The sequence below is a fragment of the Temnothorax americanus genome, unplaced genomic scaffold (assembly GCF_048541705.1).
Source record: "Temnothorax americanus isolate GAGA-0224 unplaced genomic scaffold, ASM4854170v1 Scaffold21, whole genome shotgun sequence".
NCBI lineage: Eukaryota > Metazoa > Arthropoda > Insecta > Hymenoptera > Formicidae > Temnothorax > Temnothorax americanus.
Window position 1 is genome coordinate 3,802,432 of NW_027509349.1, and position 19,965 is coordinate 3,822,396.

Below are 19,965 nucleotides of genomic sequence, written 5' to 3' on the forward strand. Positions count from 1 at the left end.
CCTGTAAAAGGATTTTGCGATCTGTAAAGCCGTTTCAAAATGAGAGCTTTGAAATGAATTGTCGGTAATTTGGACGGCTTTAGCATCCCCTTAAACAAAAGAAGAAGAAGAATGTCCAAACTACTTATTGTCAGATAAAAGATAGTCGAGATGATTGTCGGTCTTCTCATCTATTTATCTCATCTCGACTATTTTTTATCTGAGTAGTTCGGACATGAACCATATAGCACAGACACGAAATATGGCTGTTACCGAGCGAAACGGACATAGTTGAGTTGCACTTTCTCAGGAGGCGCATCAGGATATGACTTCCAGTGGCCCCGTTCTCAGTAGGTTTCTCTCTGATATTGATTAGTAATGTCAGAGAGAAACAGGTTTCTCTCTGATACTGTAAATCTTTTTAACACGTGGGTAATAGTTTTTCTGCATCGTATCTAAGAATAGTACGTCTTATTTATTATAAAGTTATAAACAGTTGTGTATTCCAATATAACGTAAAATATGATTTATTATCAACTAAATAAAATTGACAGACCGTTTCGAACTTCACTGACGACTTCTTCTTTACCCGATACAAAATAATATAAAAAGAGTTAGAGGAAGTGTGGGCATTTTAAAAATCACCCTAAGTCTTTTTCAATATAACTTGAAAACTACATATGTTAAAGATAGCTGAACTTTGTTTACGCTGAGTTGTAATGCCAAATGTTTGTTACAACGTGTTCCTAACCAATTTCGTTTATTTAAGGTAGTCGTTTCGTTAGTGCATGTATTAGATAAAGTTTTCAATTTTAGATTTTATATTAAATTATATTCAGCTTTGCAGTCGATTTTTTCTGTGGCTCCTTACCGACTATTTACTCTAGAAAATCGATCTCGAAAATCACAAATTTTGCATTACTTCATACAGACGGCCAGAAAAAGAAGGCTCTATCACGGTTTCAATCTCATATTTTCGCATTTTTCGATTAGATGAAGTGAGAAAAAACATTGCTTTTTGTACATTAGATTTCGAAGAATCCGATGTAAACATAAAATTTTTTAAAAAATGTAAACATAATTTTTTAGTTTATTTTAGTGAAAATGCGGTAATCGAGCAGACATTTTTTAGTCGAGGTGAGGATGGGAAGGCTTGGCAACGCCGCTGGCTAATCACTGTAGTTGCAGGTTATGGGGCTCGTCTTTCTTAGCCGAATTGGATAGTGATTGACACCCTTTCATGCGTTTTGAAACCCTTTCTCAGTAATTGTCAAAATTCAATCGAAAAGTATTTTTCTCACTTGTAACCTTTCTCGACGACTTGCATGATCAGCTGATCAAAACGGAGTCAAATGAAAAAAATCACATAATTTGGAAAAAGTAACATACTTCGTCACGTATGAAATTTTACACCATAATTCATAAAATTATTTTTTTCTTAGCAAAAATTGCCTGAAATATATTTCTGACCGTAAAAACCTAGAGTGACGCTTTTAAACATCTAAAACAAATTTTTAAACATTTTATGCTAAGTTAAAGAAGGTACGTGTGATGTGAGGTTTTTTATATCCATAGTTTTTATAATTAATTTGTTTACTTTTTTTATAAAATATATACAGATATTTTCACTATTTTTGTCGATCCAGAAATAAAAAAACTTATAATTGACATCGAATTTGATTCGCATATCAACGGTGACAAAAAAAGAGCGTGAACCATCTTAAAAATGGTTAAATAAGTTGTCTTTAGGAATTGCAGATCTCCAAATCATGAAATTATGGTTAAAGAAATATTAGATCCATTTTATACTATAAAAGTTACGATGTCTCTCAAAGCACATTTTCTGCATTTACATCTTAATTTCTTTCCACAAAACTTGGAAGCTGTGAGTGATGAATGTTTTCACCAAACATTCGAAAAAAGTTCAAAGAAAAGTTCAAAGAAGTCAATAACAAGTATGTTGACTGATTACTGCTGGAATCTTAATTATCGCAGAGAAACCGAAGGAGATGAGTATAAACGGCAAGCAAAATATACTATAAGCATTAAGTTCAAAATTTTAAGCATTTTATTTAATTAAAAAAAAATGCTTTCCGAAGAAATAGCAAGGTGGTCCTTTCGCGGACCTAGCTAGTCAAGTAACAGTCCGTCATGAGGTAATTGAAAACAAACATTACACAGCATTCCAATAATTATAATAATATAACATGATTTTACACGCACGATTTAATCGTATTTAATTATTTACTAATTAAAAAAATATCACAATAGTAGTGCGGTTGGACTCGATTTAGGTTAGGTCAAGCATGACAGTACGAGTAAATATGCGATTGAATCCACTACTTATTTAACCTCATATATCAGAGCAAAACATTCGGCAAGCCCTTATTTTCAAGGTATGTACGAAATCCGGAAACTTCAGGGAATATTTTAAGACATAATAAATAATGTATTCATCTGATAAGTACATGTATTATTCGTTGAAAACCTCGGCCGTAGCGATTTGCATCATTCTATCTTTCTCGTTCATTAGATGTAAACAAGGATAGAATGACAATGGCACGCTCCGCGAACGCACATTTAGAATGACTTATTTCTTGTAAAGTGTCGGTAACCTTACTTGATTTTTCGTACACATGTCCCTTATTACTGTATATTTAACATATATCAAATTTAGGTACTTATCTAATACTTGTTCTCACGAAAGGACCACCTTAAACTCCAAAGCTTCAACCAATATAACTAAAAAAAAAAAAAAAAAAAATGACGGTGATCTAAGTAAATCACGTATGTCATATGTTACTCAGAAGACTGAGCTACATGTATCGCTCCTAGTAAAAAACTTGAGAAATAATCAAATTTTTGAAAATTTGTTGTACTGTGTTAATTATTTATATTATATAATCGAAATTGCGATTCTCCAATCGCAATTCCGTCTGAGTATTTGGGTTGTGAATTGTTTTATGAATCTTATTGAATTATGTGCAAAATTGGTTTTTCCCACATTTAGAAAAATATACAAAAATACACATACATATCATACATAAATGTAATTTAATAAAAATTCAATCATATAAATATAATTGTAGATAACTTCTACACTGTGGGACATAAAAAAATCATTTTACCAAAATCATGATTTTTGCTACATTTTTTCTCAAAAACTATAACCGTTGAAAGAACAAAAAAAATGATTCACATTTGTGACATTATTTATAAAAGAGTTTATATTTAAATCTTATGCAATTTTTAACATTTATAATTCTTTTTACAACCTGCTTAACGTACATGTTTCAAAAATTAGAAGCAGATATTTAACATTTACGTGATACAATTCTTATAAGTGTTCACGTTACATAGTAAATATATGAGAAAAACAAATTTACCATTGTTTCATGTTCAAATAATTAGTCATTAATAATAATATTATATTTGAATAGTTAGATAAAAATTAGATCTGTAATCAGATTAGATGTAGCGTAATATTTGAATCTAGATATTTAATCGTTTAAAAATATCTAATGAGATTTTTAAAACGGTAGCCTTGACTTCCAACGAAGTAGCGTGTATTATAGGAACTAATTTTTTCATCGTATTTCTTGCTTCTTTAATCACTCTAAATATCAATGTAGGGAAACTTATGAAGTTCTAAATTCAAGCAGTGATATCGATGATCCGAATAGTGATCCGGATGATCCGAACAGTAATACGGATAATACGAACAATGGTACAAACATGGATACGCTTACAAAAGAAGCAGAACATCAAAAAGACACGTATTCTCCGCGACCAAGAACGGATGTAATGGTAGAGCAGGAAGCAAAAGATAAGTAGGTGTTGCAATATTATATTCTCACATTAATGTGTCAAGAATAATTTCATGATTCTTTCTTGAATAATAAAGCTAGTTTTTCATAGCATTTCTTGCTTCTTTAATCACTCTATATCAATGTAGGGAAACCCATGAAGTTCCAAGTTCAAGCAGTGATCCGGATGGTACGAACAGTGATACGGATAATGCGAACAGTGATACGGATGATACGAACAGTGATACGGATAATGCAAACAGTGATATGGATGATACAAATGCACTGCAAATCCAAGTATGTTATTTATACACGTATAAATGTCTAAAAATAATACATTAAACAAAAGCTCTTTTTTAAACTTTTAAAAGTGTTTTTTTATGTATTAAATTACGTCATTTAACACGTTTAATCGTATTAAATTAAAAATTAATACGTTCAATAATCGTTAAATGACGTGATTTAAAACGGCAAAAAATGTATAAGAGTTTTGGCTAAAATAACATACTTGGATTTGCAGTGCAGTGATACAGACATGGATACGCTTACAAAAGAAGCGGAACATCGAGAAGGCACGAACTCTCCGCTATTAAGAACGGATATAATGGCAGAGCAGGAAGCAGAAGATGAGGGGCTGCTGAAATATTATATTCCCACATTAACGTGTCAAGAATAATAATAATAATAATAATAATAATAAACTTTATTAACGGGTAATAAACCTTTTAGCGTACAGAGAGAAAAGAAAAAACAAGAACAATAAGATAAAATAAAAATTTTACAACATAATATGGAGAAATTCAGGTTACAAGAGTAGACGAGAAAGTTTTTGTTTAAAAGTTGATACAGAGCCACCAAAAAAGTCAACCCTATTGGAGAAATTACTTGCAGATATTATTAGCCTATTTACACACGAATTTGCGCTATACAAAGTACGGTGATACTCGAGGTGGAAGATGGAGTACTGTCTTAATTCTCTAGTCGGGATGTTAAAATAGATACGTTCCAACAAAACCGGACAATCAATAGAGTGATTAAGAAGCTTAAAAATAAATGTAAGATCAAAGGTTAGTCTCCTATTTTCTAACGATAGCAGATTTAATTTATCTAATATAGTGCAGTATTCATGGCAAGTAATTGACATGGGATTAACTAGCCGATAAGCAGCCATACGCAGGAATTTGTGCTGCACACGTTCAATCAATAGCTGATGACATTCAAAATACGGAGACCAAACTATGGAACAGTACTCTAACTTGGGGCGAACTAACGTACAGTATAATAATTTTAAAGTGGTTATATTCTTAAAAAATCTACCCCAGCGGAGGATGAATCCAAGCGTTCTATAAGCAGATGAAACTATTGATTGTATATGTGTATTAAATGATAAGTCCACACTGAACAAGACCCCGAGATCTCGAGCTTTGCGCACTGCTGAGAGAGGTAAACCATCAAGAGTATAGTTATATAAATATGAGTTACGTCTACGAGAAAAGTGAATAACAAAACATTTAGAGACGTTAAGCCGAAGACAGTTCCTCCTACACCAGGCCTCAAGTTCAAATAAGTCATGTTGTAATAAAAGCGCATTAGCAGGTCCATTAATCCGGCGGTATAATTTAAGGTCATCAGCATACAGTAAGAAAAAGCAGAATTTAATAAAAGCAGCTATGTCATTAATAAATAAAACAAATAAAAGAGGACCAAGATGTGAGCCCTGCGGCACTCCAGACAAAACATTTATACTTCTAGAGAAGCTATTATTAAACTTTATGACTTGAGACCTGTTTGATAGGAAGCAGGATATCCAACGCAAAAGAGAACCTCCGAACCCTAGAGATCGAAGTTTACACATTAATATTGTATGATTAACTGAGTCAAACGCTTTTCTAAAATCGGTATAAACTGAGTCAACCTGGGATCCACTCTCAACAGTAGAAGTTAAAAAATCATAGTAATTAACAAGATTTGTCGTTGTCGAGCGTCCCGGTACAAATCCATGTTGTTCCTTTTATAATAATGTTTTTACATAGGGAGCTAAGTTTTCGAGCAACAATGCCATCAAAGATTTTCGGCATAACATTTTGTTTACATATAGGACGATAGTTAGTGACTGATTGACGGTCGCCACCTTTAAAAATCGGAGAGACGAGACATTGCTTCCAAAGAGATGGGAAGGCACCATCCCTCAGTGACTTATTAAAGATCAGCCACAGAAATCTTGACGCGATAAAGATACATGATTTTAGTAATAAAGGCGGAATGCCATCCAACCCCGCGGAGCAGCTCAATGGAAGCTCACAAATCTCGTTATACACATCCGAAATTGATATGTCCAGGGATAAAAGATCCAAGGGGTGATTTAAGTTAAAACCGCTGTCAGGGTATTCGTCGATTACATCGCTACTAATATAAACAGATTTGAAATAATCAGCGAAGCAGTTCGCAATAGATTCATCATCCTCCAGTAAATGATCATTATGCAGAATCTGAGAGGCGTAATGCTTGGAAGATCTGATGTCTCTGATAAAGCCCCAGAAAAGATTGGTATTATTTGACAGCGCATGTTCAGATTTATCAATAAAATCAGACCAGCAAACAGCAGACAGAGATTTACATCTAGCTCTAAGATGAGAGAAAGATAGATAATCAGAGAATGAGAGAGTGCATTTATATCTTAAGTGTGCCGTCTTCTTGGCCCTGATTAGAGAAATTAATTCCTTGGTGAACACCATGCTGGATAAGTAGATTCAAAAATAACATAAGAGGGAACATAAGTATTGATCGCAAAGTTCAAGTGAGAGTAAAGTAGCTCAGTGGCCTCATCCACCGGAATATTAGCAAAGGCAGAGTCCCAGTCAATTTGACCTAAATAGTCATCAATTGCAGAAAAATCGGCACGTTTAAAGCACGGTCTGCAGAAAGAATTCCCTGAAGGACGAGCAGCAGTGGGAAGTGGCAGGGCAAATTCGAGAGCAGGATGATGTGTGTCGCAAGGAAGGAAAGGCTCAAGGGAAGCATGTACGTGAATACCATCGAGAGAGGAAATAATCAGATCAAGCTCGTTTCCCAGCGCATTGCTTATATTATTGTATTGCCGAAAGTTGCAAAGACTAAAATATTCGTTGACAATATCAGCTTGTCTTAATTGTGAGCCGCCCCTGGCATTATAATTCAGAGATGAATTGTTTTGATACCAGATAATATTTGGCAGGTTAAAGTTACCAAGAATAATAAGTTTAGCATTAGGATAAGAAAAACAAACATCCAGTACGGAACGACAATGAGATTCATAAACATCAGGCGAAGAATTAGGCGGAATATAGACAGCGACAATAATAAATACGCGACGGCCGATCCTTACTTCGACAAAGAGATGTTCAATGTTAGAAGGAGATATTTCAATACAGCGGCTGGGAAAACAATTACGGACAGCAATTAAAACACCGCCGCCCCTCGAGTAGATGCTAGTATGTTTATCCCTGTCATATCGGAAAACTTTAAAATCACTTAAACCCAGTTCAGCATCAGAAACACCAGAATTAAGCCACGTTTCGGTAAAAATAATAAAGTCAACTTTCAGCACGGAAAAATTGATCGAACACCGCAGATCAGCCAATTTCGTCCTCAAACCTCTCACATTCTGATAATACGCTAAAGGGTGATAGTCGCGTTTTTTTGGCGCCTATTAGTGGAAGCTTTTACAATTTTCAGCACACCGTTAATAAATCTCAAAGTCATGTCGGTAACACCAGTGTCTTTAAGCGATTCAAACCGCTTCTTAACACAAACGAAATGATCACGCTGTTTCTTGGTTAAATCCTGTTTGATAGCAACTGGCCCAGAGTAACTATTCTTTCTCCTCAGTATGTCGATGGCGTCAGATCTGGATGGCAGTGAGACTCGCAAAGGTCTCGATGAATGTCACGATCATTTCTTGAATGATAAAGCTAGTACTTTATCGTTTAAAGAAACATTAACAAAGTTAGGAGAGCATTTAGTCTGTGAACATAATATAAAACAAGATTCCGTACATAATATAGAATATGACGTAAATAAAGAGAAGATTCCAGTACGTCGCTTCATACAAGAACATTATTCAAAATTAAAAGAAGATGTGGCAGAATGCAATCACTGCTTTACACTAATTAGTTACAAAAACAGGAATTATAGTATTTTACATGAACACTTAATATGTAAACATGAAGACAAATTAACGGAAATAGAGAAGAATGAAACAAAATTCCTTTGGTTCTGGGATTACTTCATAATCGCTCGCAAAATGCAACATTTGTAACATGACATTTTATGCATTAACACCTGCATTTTTTACTGATCACGTGAGAACTCATGAGTAAGTATACATAAAATAATTTATTAAAACATTGAAGAATATAAAGTAGAGAGTAATGAAATAATGAATAGCTAAAGAAAATGAAACAGACACAAGTTATCAAAGCACATATACACTACTGTTTAAAAGTTTGGAAACACTATTTTTTTAAGAAAAATAGTGGTACTAATATTTTTAGAGAAAAATGTTACATGAGAAACTTTACTGTCTGTTTTAACTATTCAATACAGTATTATTTGTTTCTAATAATTTTCCTGGGAAATATTTTATTTAAAGAATTTTATCGAGTGAATATGCTGTGCCATTCTTCCGTTATGAAGAAAGACTAAGTTTTCATGGTTTGAGTAAAATATAATAACTTTTAGTTTCATATTTGTTATATACTTCACTTAAACCATGAAAACTTTTGTTCTTTCTTTATACAGAACAATAGCATGTTCACACTCTATAAAATTCTTTAAATAAAGTACTTCCCTGGAAAATGATTAGAAAAAAATAATATTGTGTTGAATAGATAAAACAGATAGTAAAGTTTCTCATATGACATTTTTCTTTTGAAGTAGGTATTAGCACTACTGTTTTGTTTTTCTTAAAACAGTAGTCCTTCCTAACTATTAAACGGTAGTGTATATGTATAACAATTATTCGTATTATGATCGAAATTGTGTTTTTAGTCGCAATTTCGTCAGTGATTCTATGTAATATTTAAGTCTAGACATCTAATCGTTTCAAAATAGTTAAATAATGAGATTCTTAAAACGGTAATCTTGTGGTTTCCAGCGGAATAGTGTGCACTATTGAAACTAATTTTTTTATCGCATTTCTTACTTTTATAATTACTCTAAATATAAATGTAGGAAAACCGTACGAAGTTCAAGCAATGACACGAACAGCAATACAGACATGAATATGCCTACAAAGAAAGCGATATGTCAAGAAGACAAAGAACTGCGACTTAGAACGAATATAATTGCAGAGCAGGGAGCAGGAGATGAGTGGATGTTGCAATATATTATATTCCCACATTAATGTGTCAAGAATGTCACGATCCTTTCTTGAATAATAAAACTTATTCTTTATATCATATAAAGAAACATTAACAAAATTAGGAGAGCATTTAGTCTGTGAACATAATATAAAACAAGATTTCGTACATGATATAGAATATGACGTAAATAAAAAGAAGATTCCAGTACGTCGCTTCATACGAGGACATTATTCAAAATTAAAAGGAGATGCGGCAAAATGCAATTATTGCTTTATAGTAATTCGTTACAAAAATGCACATAATATTTTACATGAACACTTGAAGTGTAAACATAAAGACAAATTAACAGACATAGAGAAAAATGAAACAAACTTTCATTGGTTCTGGGATTACTTCAAAATAAATGACAAAGCATATGCAAAATGCCACAAATGTAATATACAGTTTTATGCACTAACACCTGCATTTTTGACCGATCACTTGAAAACTCATGAGTAAGTATATATTAAAGATTTAATTAAAATACTGAAGAACATAAAATTGTTAAAATGCAAATACAATAGGTAATTAAAGAAAATATTATACACACAAATGACAAGCACTCTTATATAATAATTATTTGTATTATGATCAAAATAGTCTTTTTAGTCGCAATTCCGTCTGTAATTCTATGTAATATTTAAGTCTAGACACTTAAGGTAGTTCATCCGTGACAATGCTGTCAAAAGTTAATGATAGACATATGACAATAAAGTATTTGGCTGGAATCTGCGTTATGCATGTGTGTATAAAAATCTCATGTACAGATACATAGATATACTAATGTGTGCTATTAGATATCTTTATAAATTAGCTGTCATATACGTCCACCGCTATCAGAAATTGTGTACTTTACGTATCAATTACTTCGAAACTATAGAGTATAGACGGTCGAAAATCTTGTATTTTTGTAACAATATTTTTGCAAGTCTCTTCTTGTTTTTCATTAAAACCGTAAGAATAGTTTGATCACTACAATTAGAAACGTGTGATATCGGAAGTTGTTTTCGTACCTGCGATACATGTAAAAAGTGCTAACTTTGACTTTCGTTATTGCAACTTTGGTCAATCTTTTTCTATTTGCACATGTGTATAAAATGTGTTTACATTAATTATAGATACTGTTTAAATTTTCCAAGATTTCTAAGAAATGAGTTTACGGACGTACTACCTTAATCACTCTAAATAAATGAATAATTAGATTCTTAAAACGATAGTCTTAACTTCCAACGGCATAGCATGCATAATGAAAACTAATATCCTTGCATTTCTTACTTTATCTTTACATTCTGCATATAAATGTAGGAAAACTGATCCAAGTTTAAGCAGTGATACGAGTGATACGGACAATGATACAGAGATGGATACGCCTATGAGAGAAGCGAAACGTTAAGAGGACTCAGAAGCATCATCTAAGAATATGTATAAAAAGACAGAAGGAACAAAAAAAGAGACAAGTAAAGGAACAAGTTTTTAACAAATAATAACTTGCTCTGCATTTATTACATACTACATGTAATTGAATTTTATGAATTAGACATTGTTTGTTCTATGTAAGTGTAATCTATATCGTGTTATATAAAATATTCACATGTATTAAGCGTTTCATTACTTATAGAATAAATTTTACAATAAATTTCATTTTTTTTGTATAAAGTGACAAGTAAGCTACAGATATAAATATTAAATTTAAACATTGATAGGACTCTTGCTGATCATTTAAATGCATTAAAAATAATATTTTTTTTACTTAACGATTGAAATCAAAAGATGTAAAATGTAGATAAATTCACAAGAAACCAGTACATTGATCGAATTATCAATGCAACTGTGGTTGCATCGATTACTAAATAATTAATATCTAAATTTAATTAAAGTATTGCTTCCTTATAGAGAAAGCTTTGTTTTTGTAAACCTCGCATATGGACCTTTAATTGCGTATAAAATTAGGTCTAATCAACCAAATCTTAAACAATTATATGTATATATATGAAATAAGAGTAGAAAAAATCGAAGAAAAAATTGTTTTTTAGTTTTTGATGCCAATGTGTTCAGAATGTTCTAAAACATCAAAATCGCATTTAAAAAATGTCCCCGCGCGCGCGCGCGCGCGCGTGTGTGTGTGTGTGCGTGCGTGTGTGTGTGTTATGTACAAATTTATCTATAGCTCAAGAACTAATCGATCAAATCTTAAAAAATTATATGTGAAATAGGAGTTGAAAAAAAAGACTAAAAAATATAATAAAATTAGAAAAATTGTTAATAATAAAAGGATTACCGATTTCTGTCTAAAAAATCTACGTGCTCTAATTTCCGTAAATTTTGAGATATTAAACTGAATTATTTTTTTATGAAAAGAGTATCATTAAAAGTAGGTTGGTATTGAATTTGGCGAGGATCGGTGAAGGGGTTACCAATTTTTGCCTAAAAAGTGTACAAGTTATACATATAATCTTATGTAGAGTATTATTAAAGAAAGGTTGTTTTAAATTTGGCGAGAATCGGTGAAGGGGTCACCGATTTCTGCTTAAAAGATGTATAATTTTTATTTGATGGATAGAGTATCATTAAAAGAAGACTGGTAAAAAAAAATGTACAAATTAGAAACTTGCACATTGCTTCCTCATTACTACAAATCGCTACCATTGCTCCTTTTCAAACTCAATTTTTTTTAATTACACCAACATAATTATTAACATAAAATAGTATGGCTTTTTCATAGAGGAAGCTTTATGAGCGAAATAAATAAAATGATGAGAAAGCAATGTGCAAATTTCTAATTTGAATATTTTCAAGAAACATGGAAGGAAATAGATCTAGTAGATCAAAAACTTTAAATTATTAACTTATATTTATATCTTAATTATATACATATAATATGTTACACGTAAGCATACAATTCATGCGTTTCTCTACATTTTTTATTGTATTAATATATTTTTTATTATAATGTAAAAGAATTAAATAAAAACAAATGTTGCATAGTATTTTTACACAGAATCATTTCTTATTTCCTGAAAAGAAATTTTAAATAACTTATTTATCATCTATTACTAACATATAAACTAGGAACATTAAAAAAAAATATATATATATATATATATATATATATATACATATATGTATACAACATAGACAACTTATATATCATTTTCATATCGACGCATTAACATACCTATACTACGTTTACGCGAGCGTTACATCTGTAGTAACTTACGATATATTACTCGTTTACGCGGAGTAAATTATCGTAAGTTACTACAGAAGTAACGCTCGCGTAAACGTAGTACTAGATGATTAATTTATCATAATAGAAGATTTGGGTAATTATATGCACTTTAGGGCCGCCCCCCTCAATGACCTTAACCTTGACATATGTTGTCAATATATCAATGTACTTTGATATATTATATAGGATATATTAGTCAGAGGAGTGAGCTCTTCTTCAGTATATTACCAAACTTTTTTGTATATATCTTTTTAATAAACAATGACCGCCAACACACACTTCGGTCAAATATTTAATTAAAATAAAATAAATGAATTTTTCTTGTGAAAAACTTGGCGCTGCTTTTTTACTCCCGCCGTATACTTCCCTAAATTTTATGTTTATTGCTTTTTTATTTAATCAAAAATTTGGTACTTTATTAAATCCAATCAAAATTTTAGTATTGTATTAAATTTTGAGGTCTAGCAGCAAGTTTTTTTTACAAGAAAAATTTATTTATTTTATTTTAATTAAATATTTTTATTTTGTACTGATGTTAATTATCTCTTTAATTCTTTATGATTAAAATAATTCTTTGTAATATTATAATTTTATTAAAGAGAATTAAAGGTTGGATTGGAATGGGAAGACACTTGAATGGGAATACAAAGATACATATATACCACTTAAGTTTTATTTTTTTTTAAGTAGTTGCACAACAATTATTTTTCAAAGCAATATATATATTCTCTTTGTATCAATCAATCAATCATCTTTATTTCTCTCTCCTTCCGAGGTTGGAAAGGCGTTTTTTTCAGTAAAAACGTTCCCAAAAACCTTTACAAGCAAACTTAAGTAAAATCATATACATATTATACATTCAATCACATTAGTCACATATATACATTTTATATCTATAATATAATTTCTCTTATAGGGCGGCAGTGTGGTCTAGTGGTAGAGCGCCAGACTCGTAATCTGAGGAATCAGGTTCGAGTCCACTAGAGCCATGTAAGCATGGAATGTTTTTCCGATAGCTGCGCCCCTCTTGTGCGGAGAAAACTGGGCTCCATCTTTCGGAAAGAGACGTTAAGCCGTTGGTCCAAAGGGTTAAAGTGAGAGGAGAAGGATATAGTAGCAGATTGCGAACCCTACGGGGATATGCAATAAATTACGAATTTTATAATTTCTCTTATTTCTTATTTCCCCGACCTGGTCATTGAGCGACCTCACATCTCATTTCCCTTCCCTTCGTCTTCCATTCGGCACCCTTCTGGTCATCTCCTTCAGCTTCTTTTAATTCCGCACCCCTATGACTTCCTCCTTTCTGTCGCTGCTCTTCTCTTTTCTTTCCGGCTCTCTCCCTCCTCGTGCTCGACGCCTTCCTTCTTTCTTATTCTACCTTCACTCTGAAAATAACTGTATTAAGATGATTATTCTTACAGTCTTACATCTTACCTCCTTCTCCTTCTCCCCTTTCTCTCCCTTAACGCTTCTCTCCTTATCTCCCTTCATCTCTCCTTTCCATCCTAAAATCCTCCTATTCTTTTTTCTTCCTATCTGCTTCGTCCTCGTCCGTATCCATAAGGAGATTCTCCTCCATCCTTTTCGCTCTCTCTTCCACCGCGGTTCTCTTTGGCCTCCAGCTTTCCTCTCCTCTCCTCTCCTCTCTTTTCTCCTTTCTTTCTCCTCTCTTTCTCTTACCCTCGTTTCCACCGATTTGTCCTCGTCCATTTTCACCCTCAATCTGCTCTCTTCCTTTCTCCTAGCATCCAATACCTTCCACTTATCCTCCTCAACAAAAATCTCTTCCACCGCGGTCCTCTTTGGCCTCCCGCTTTCCTCTCCTCTCCTCTCCTCTCTTTTCTCCTTTCTTTCTCCTCTCTTTCTCTTACCCTTGTTTCCACCGATTTGTCCTCGTCCATTTTCACCCTCAATCTGCTCTCTTCCTTTCTCCTAGCATCCAATACCTTCCACTTATCCTCCTCAACAAAAATCTGTATTATTCTCTAATCTTCCTGACTAACTTACCGCTGTATTCTGCCTTGCTTCTTCTTCTCTCCAGTTCTGATGCCATCCATTTCTCTCCCTCTCCTTTACTATTCAGTATCCTTAAGATTTTCTCTCCAATTCCTTCTGGCTTTTCCTCCTTCTCTCCTCTTGATGTGCACTCTAACACATGCTCCCATGTCTCTGGTTCTGCACTACATTATTCTACATTATATACATATATACATATATACATATTCTACAGCTTCTTTTCACTATTGGTTCCCAATATCTTCCACCTCTCATCTCATTACCTAGCCTAAATCTCGCTATCCTGATCATGGACTTCTCTTTCCCTTTTTTCTCTAGGTATTCTGGTCTTCCTATTTCTGCCTTCTCCCTGTACCACCTGTTATATCTAGACTCTCTTACCCTTTCATCTCTCTCTTGACTCTGAATGTCTTTGTCTCTTCTTATTAACTCCTCTATACTGCTCCAGCCATTATATTCTCTTTGTAACTGGCGTAATTTAAAGATTTCATATATTTTTTAAAACAACATATCACTATTAGGTTTAGTTAAGTAACGCAATTTTGTGATATAATTTTGTTAAGAAGAAATAAAGCTACTACCACTTAGGTTGGATTTTTAGATTTACAAAATACATTGCGTGTACTTGGCGCCTTTTTTTACTTTTTTGGAAAAAGGTAATTTTGTACTGTTATATCTTGACTACAACACTATATATACAGAGTGTTCGATTGATGTATGTCATTAAAGAAATCGCATATTCCATATAAAAAACTGTATTGAAAAGTCCTTTACAGTTTTTTGAATAACTTTAATATTAAAGCGAGAGATATTGTAAATCGAAGTTTGAATAATTTCTTAAATTAAGTAGGGAGGGGAGACCGCCGCGGGGCACCATGCATGAGCCACGAGGTACCATAGATCATTGACTGTTTAGGGTAATCCAGAATGTTTAGGTTGATTCAATTAGTATCATGTGACAGTTATTTCGTTGCCCATACTTTGTATCTAGGCAGTCATCAAAGTCCGTAATAGTCTCAAGACGCACGTGACATAAATGGTTTTTGTGATGCGTAAATAACTTTTTAACCATTTAGAAATGTTTTTTATGTTGTTTTTGTAGTAAAATATACACGTACTAAAAATTAAGTTAATTAACTTTCTAGCATATTTTGTCATTTTACTACACTACAGATATCTCGTTTGTTGCCTTCCAGGTCCACCAAGGACCAAACCTATGTGAACCTGGCACTCAACTTCCAAAAAATTAATTTTTTACGGAAAACGTTAGCATTTTGTTTGTAGTTGTTTGTACTAACAAAAATTTCGTAAAAATTAAAAAAATTACTCGCACCCCACTTTGAGATATCTCAAGTCCGCTTGCGCCATCTTCTTCAGAATCATTTGTAGTTGTTTGTAGTGCTTTTCTTTTTGTTTGTAGTTGCACCGTTCAAAAGTTATTATATTTTTGCAATAAACAAAAAGTGTAACTTTGCCAATTTTGAAGATATCTCAAATCCGTTTGCGCCATCTTCTTCAGAATCGTTTGTAGTTGTTTGTAGTGCTTTTCTTTTTGTTTCGTTTTGTTTAAAATATCTCCAAAATTGGCAAAGTTACACTTTTTGTTTATTGCAAAAATATAATAACTTTTGAACTACAAACGAAAAAAAAGCACTATAAACAACTACAAACGATTCTGAAGAAGATGGTGCAAGCGGATTTGAGATATCTCCAAAATTGGCAAAATTACACTTAATTATTTGTTTATTGCAAAAATATATTATTTTTTGAATGGTGCAACTATAAACAAAAAGAAAAGCACTACAAACAACTACAAATGATTCTAAAGAAGATGGCGCAAGCGGATTTGAGATATCTCAAAGTGAGGTGCGAGTAATTTTTAAAATTTTTATAATTTTTAATGTATTAAACTACAATAGTTATTTGTGTAACAAGTACGGGAAGTTGAAAATTGGACACGAGTGCGAAGTGGACACACGAGCCTGCGATCACCCGCACGAGTGTCCAATTCTTATTAACCCGCACGTGTTAGGGCCGGGGCACGAACATTGCCGTAGCGTTTTATGCCACCTTACGTGATAATTGCCTTACGCCACACGTAAGCCAAACGTACGGCAACGCACATATACTACGTTTACGCGAGCGTTACTTCTGTAATAACTTAAGATAATTCCTTCACGTAAACGGGATTTTGTAGTAACTTACGATAATTTACTTTGCGTAAACGGGTGAATTATCGTAAGTTACTACAGAAGTAACGCTCGCGTAAACGTAGTAATAGATAAGTAACGTAACGCATGTATGATATGTTACGTTACGTTTTTCTATGTGCGTTGCCGTACGTTTGGCTTACGTGTGGCGTAAGGCAATTCTCACGTAAGGTGACGTAAGGTGGCGTAAGACGCTACGGCACTGTTCGTACCCCGGCCCTTACACACTCCATTTTATATTACCAGACCTGGAGACAGCTTCAGAGTATGCGTAGGCACACGGTCAGACCGTGCGTAGGCATTTTTCCCCCAACGCAAAACAAAAAAAAAGGTTGATAACAACGCGCGCGTGATTCAAGAAAAATATTGCTTTTCAGTCTACTCATATGTGCGTGTAATAAATACAGTAGGGGCGTTGCCATAGAGACTTATATAGAGACGCTGGTGATATAATTGTCAACAATTTTTTCAATGCAGCATTAGTGAGTAAATCTTTGCTTGCTAATAACGCTGCATAATGTCGAAAAAGTGAAAGAGACAATTAGATGATGATAATGACGTATCTATATAACGTAAAATTTAAACATTTCAGACTTTTCATCGCAATATCTTCACTCGTAGGACACGTAGCTAGACAAAGAATAAAAACACTTTTATTACATAATTCAAACCCAAAAGTTATCAATTGATCGCCTATTCAGAACTTGATCGGTTCAAATCCGACAACCTAATAGCGTTTTTCTACTGGGAAAACTAGTCCAATACTGGTGCATACTGAGTGCAATTTTATTGCGCCAATATGAAATTCAGTTCACATATTTTCAGTGTTTAATGTTTTACTGACAAAATTTATCAAATTAAGCACAGTAGAACGTACATTTATAAACACTGAAAATATGAACTGATTTTTACATTGGAATAATAAAATTGCACTTACAATCAGTGTGCATCAGTGCACTAATTTTCCCAGTAGAAAACGCTATAAAAAAGTTTCTTAACTCGTCGGCTCATTAATTATTGTATAGGATATGTATATACGGTTTGGTGTCTCGTTGCGCGTATGTATATGTACATACACTTGACGCGAGACACTACCGTACAGCACAAGAACCTTTCAGAAATATCTAAGAAATGTTTCATTCGATAGGTTGAAACATCTCATAAATATTTCAAAATGTTTCTGCAACAGCTTTGAGACATCTCTGGAATAGCAAAATGTCCGCGATTCTTGCACTTGAAACCTTTCTGAAACCGTGCTGAAAGGTTACTAAAATATATCTGAAACCTTTCAGAGATATTTAAAAAATGTTTCATCTGATGGAGTTGAAACATGTCATAAATATTTTAAAATGTTTCTGCAACATCTCTGAGACAGCTCTGGAATAGCAAAATGTCCGCGATTCCCGCACTTGAAACATTTATGAGAAAGTGTTGAAAGGTTTCCGAGATATATTGCCGTATTTTTTTTATTCGGGCGGTCACCCATCCAAGTAGTAACTGCACTCAAAGTTGCTTGACTTCCATGATCGAACGGGCTAGTGACGATCCTCTGGTTCTGATGCTTAATTCCTTCTAGCTTATGTTTATATCGTATATAAGCATCTTTAGTGTTCAAAAATTTGAAATTATTTATTAACTGGCAAATATTAAAAACAACGCAACAACAATTGATATATTATAAATATTAATATAAAAGATTTGTATATCATTACATAATATAATATTAATAATCTATATCTGAGAAAAGCAAAAAGCCCTTATACATATGATAGGTGTAGTGGTTTTTAGGGCTGCAATTAAAAATTTCTAAATTTGTCTATATTTATACTTCTCCTAGATGTGTATAAAGTTTCATCGAAAACTCAACTGAAAGGTTTGCAAAATTATATTTTATGGAATGTTTCCAAAATAACTTAATTAAAATTTTTCATTGCGTGAAAAAGATTTCAGAAACAGTTCAACTGAAAGGTTTACAAAATAATTTCATATGAAATTATTCAGAAATAAATCAACTGAAAGTTTTCAAATTTATTGCGTGAGAAAGGTTTTAAAAACAGCTCAAGTGAAAGGTTTACAAAATCATTTCATATAAAACGATTCAGAACTAACTTAATTGAAAGTTTTCAAATTTATTACGTGAGAAAGGTTTCAGAAACAGCTGAACTAAAAGGTATACAAAATTATTTCATATGAAACAATTCAGAAATAAATCAACTGAACGTTTTCAAATTTATTGCGTGAGAAAGGTTTTAGAAACAGCTCAACTAAAAGATTTATAACATTATTTTATGTGAAACGATTCAGAGATAACTCAACTAAAAGTTTTGAAAAATTATCTTCATGTGAAAGGTTTAAAAAACATTTCTATTGCAACATTTTATATGACATATTGCAGAATTCTTTCAGAGATGTTGCACATGAAATGTGAAAGGTTGAAATGTTTTTGAAACCTTTCTGGAAGCTTTCTGCAAGAATCTGTGCTGTATTCTTCATATCGATCGTCTTTTATATTTGTTTTCTTTCTTTTGTTCTTATAACTGCTATGTGTCTGCGCGCCCGCTGTTTTCTTCCTCAATAATACGCCGATTTTACAGTCGGATATTTTTTCTAGTCAATCACATATTTCATTTCTGTTAATTAATAAACTTATTTCTATTTAGTTTGAGTGATTAATATCACTATTAATTACTTTGCCTTGCAATTCTGAAGAAACACGCGTACGTCTTTCGACAAACCTTGACAATTATCGGAAATATCCGTGATAAAACGATAACAAGTATGATAATTGTCAGATGAATGAATCGCGTGCGATATGTCCCGGCCTTCCTCGACGAACAGGATCGTTGTTTTGATACTGCGTAATTCAATACAGCTATATATTGATTAAGACGTATCATCCATACGGAACAAATAAGATTTATTTTAACGGTTTATTTACGGTTATATTTTTAATGCTTAACATTATATCTTAATTTGCATTGTTCTCGCGTTAATGAGTTACAATTAAATAAAGAATAAAGATATTATATGTACATATACATTTTCTAGATAAAGATAAAGCGTAAAAGTTCTTCAATTGTAAAATTTGTGAGGCAGTCGATCAAAAAATAAAAAAATTTTACACTGTGAATTTAATAGAGCAAATTTAATAGAGAGGTTTCTAAAGCTGGGGTGTGTTTTATATCCCACGCGAGTAACGTATATAGGGTTCATGATCCCGTGTTTATGCACGCGATGTGCGTAAATACGTACGTATTGACGCAATGTACTCGTAATTTCGCGCAATTCCCCTAATTTAAAAAAAAGAACTTTTAGAATCGCATCTCAATGACAGGTTTCTC

At 32.8% G+C, this 19,965-nt stretch overlaps 1 protein-coding gene across 2 annotated transcripts; it reads left to right on the top strand.

The window, feature by feature from the left end:
* Positions 1-337: 337 nt before the first annotated feature.
* Positions 338-4,488, top strand: LOC143897788 (uncharacterized). Of its 2 annotated transcripts, none has more exons than XM_077406699.1 (4): positions 338-407; positions 3,612-3,809; positions 3,935-4,082; positions 4,306-4,488. In XM_077406699.1, exons 1-4 carry the CDS (start codon positions 358-360, stop codon positions 4,459-4,461), a joined length of 552 nt encoding a protein of 183 aa, XP_077262825.1. In that variant the 5' UTR covers positions 338-357; the 3' UTR covers positions 4,462-4,488. The 2 variants fall into 2 exon arrangements, with proteins under 2 accessions (XP_077262825.1, XP_077262826.1); XM_077406700.1 differs by having other exon boundaries at positions 343-443.
* The last annotated feature ends 15,477 nt before the right edge of the window (positions 4,489-19,965 follow it).

Excerpts from the sequence above, each read along its gene's own strand:
- LOC143897788 (XM_077406699.1), top strand. The coding sequence starts at position 358 with ATGTCAGAGAGAAACAGGTTTCTCTCTGATACTGTAAATCTTTTTAAC. Across the intron at positions 3,810-3,934 it reads GAGCAGGAAGCAAAAGATAA|GGAAACCCATGAAGTTCCAA; the intron begins GTAGGTGTTGCA and ends ATATCAATGTAG. Across the intron at positions 4,083-4,305 it reads CAAATGCACTGCAAATCCAA|TGCAGTGATACAGACATGGA; the intron begins GTATGTTATTTA and ends TTGGATTTGCAG.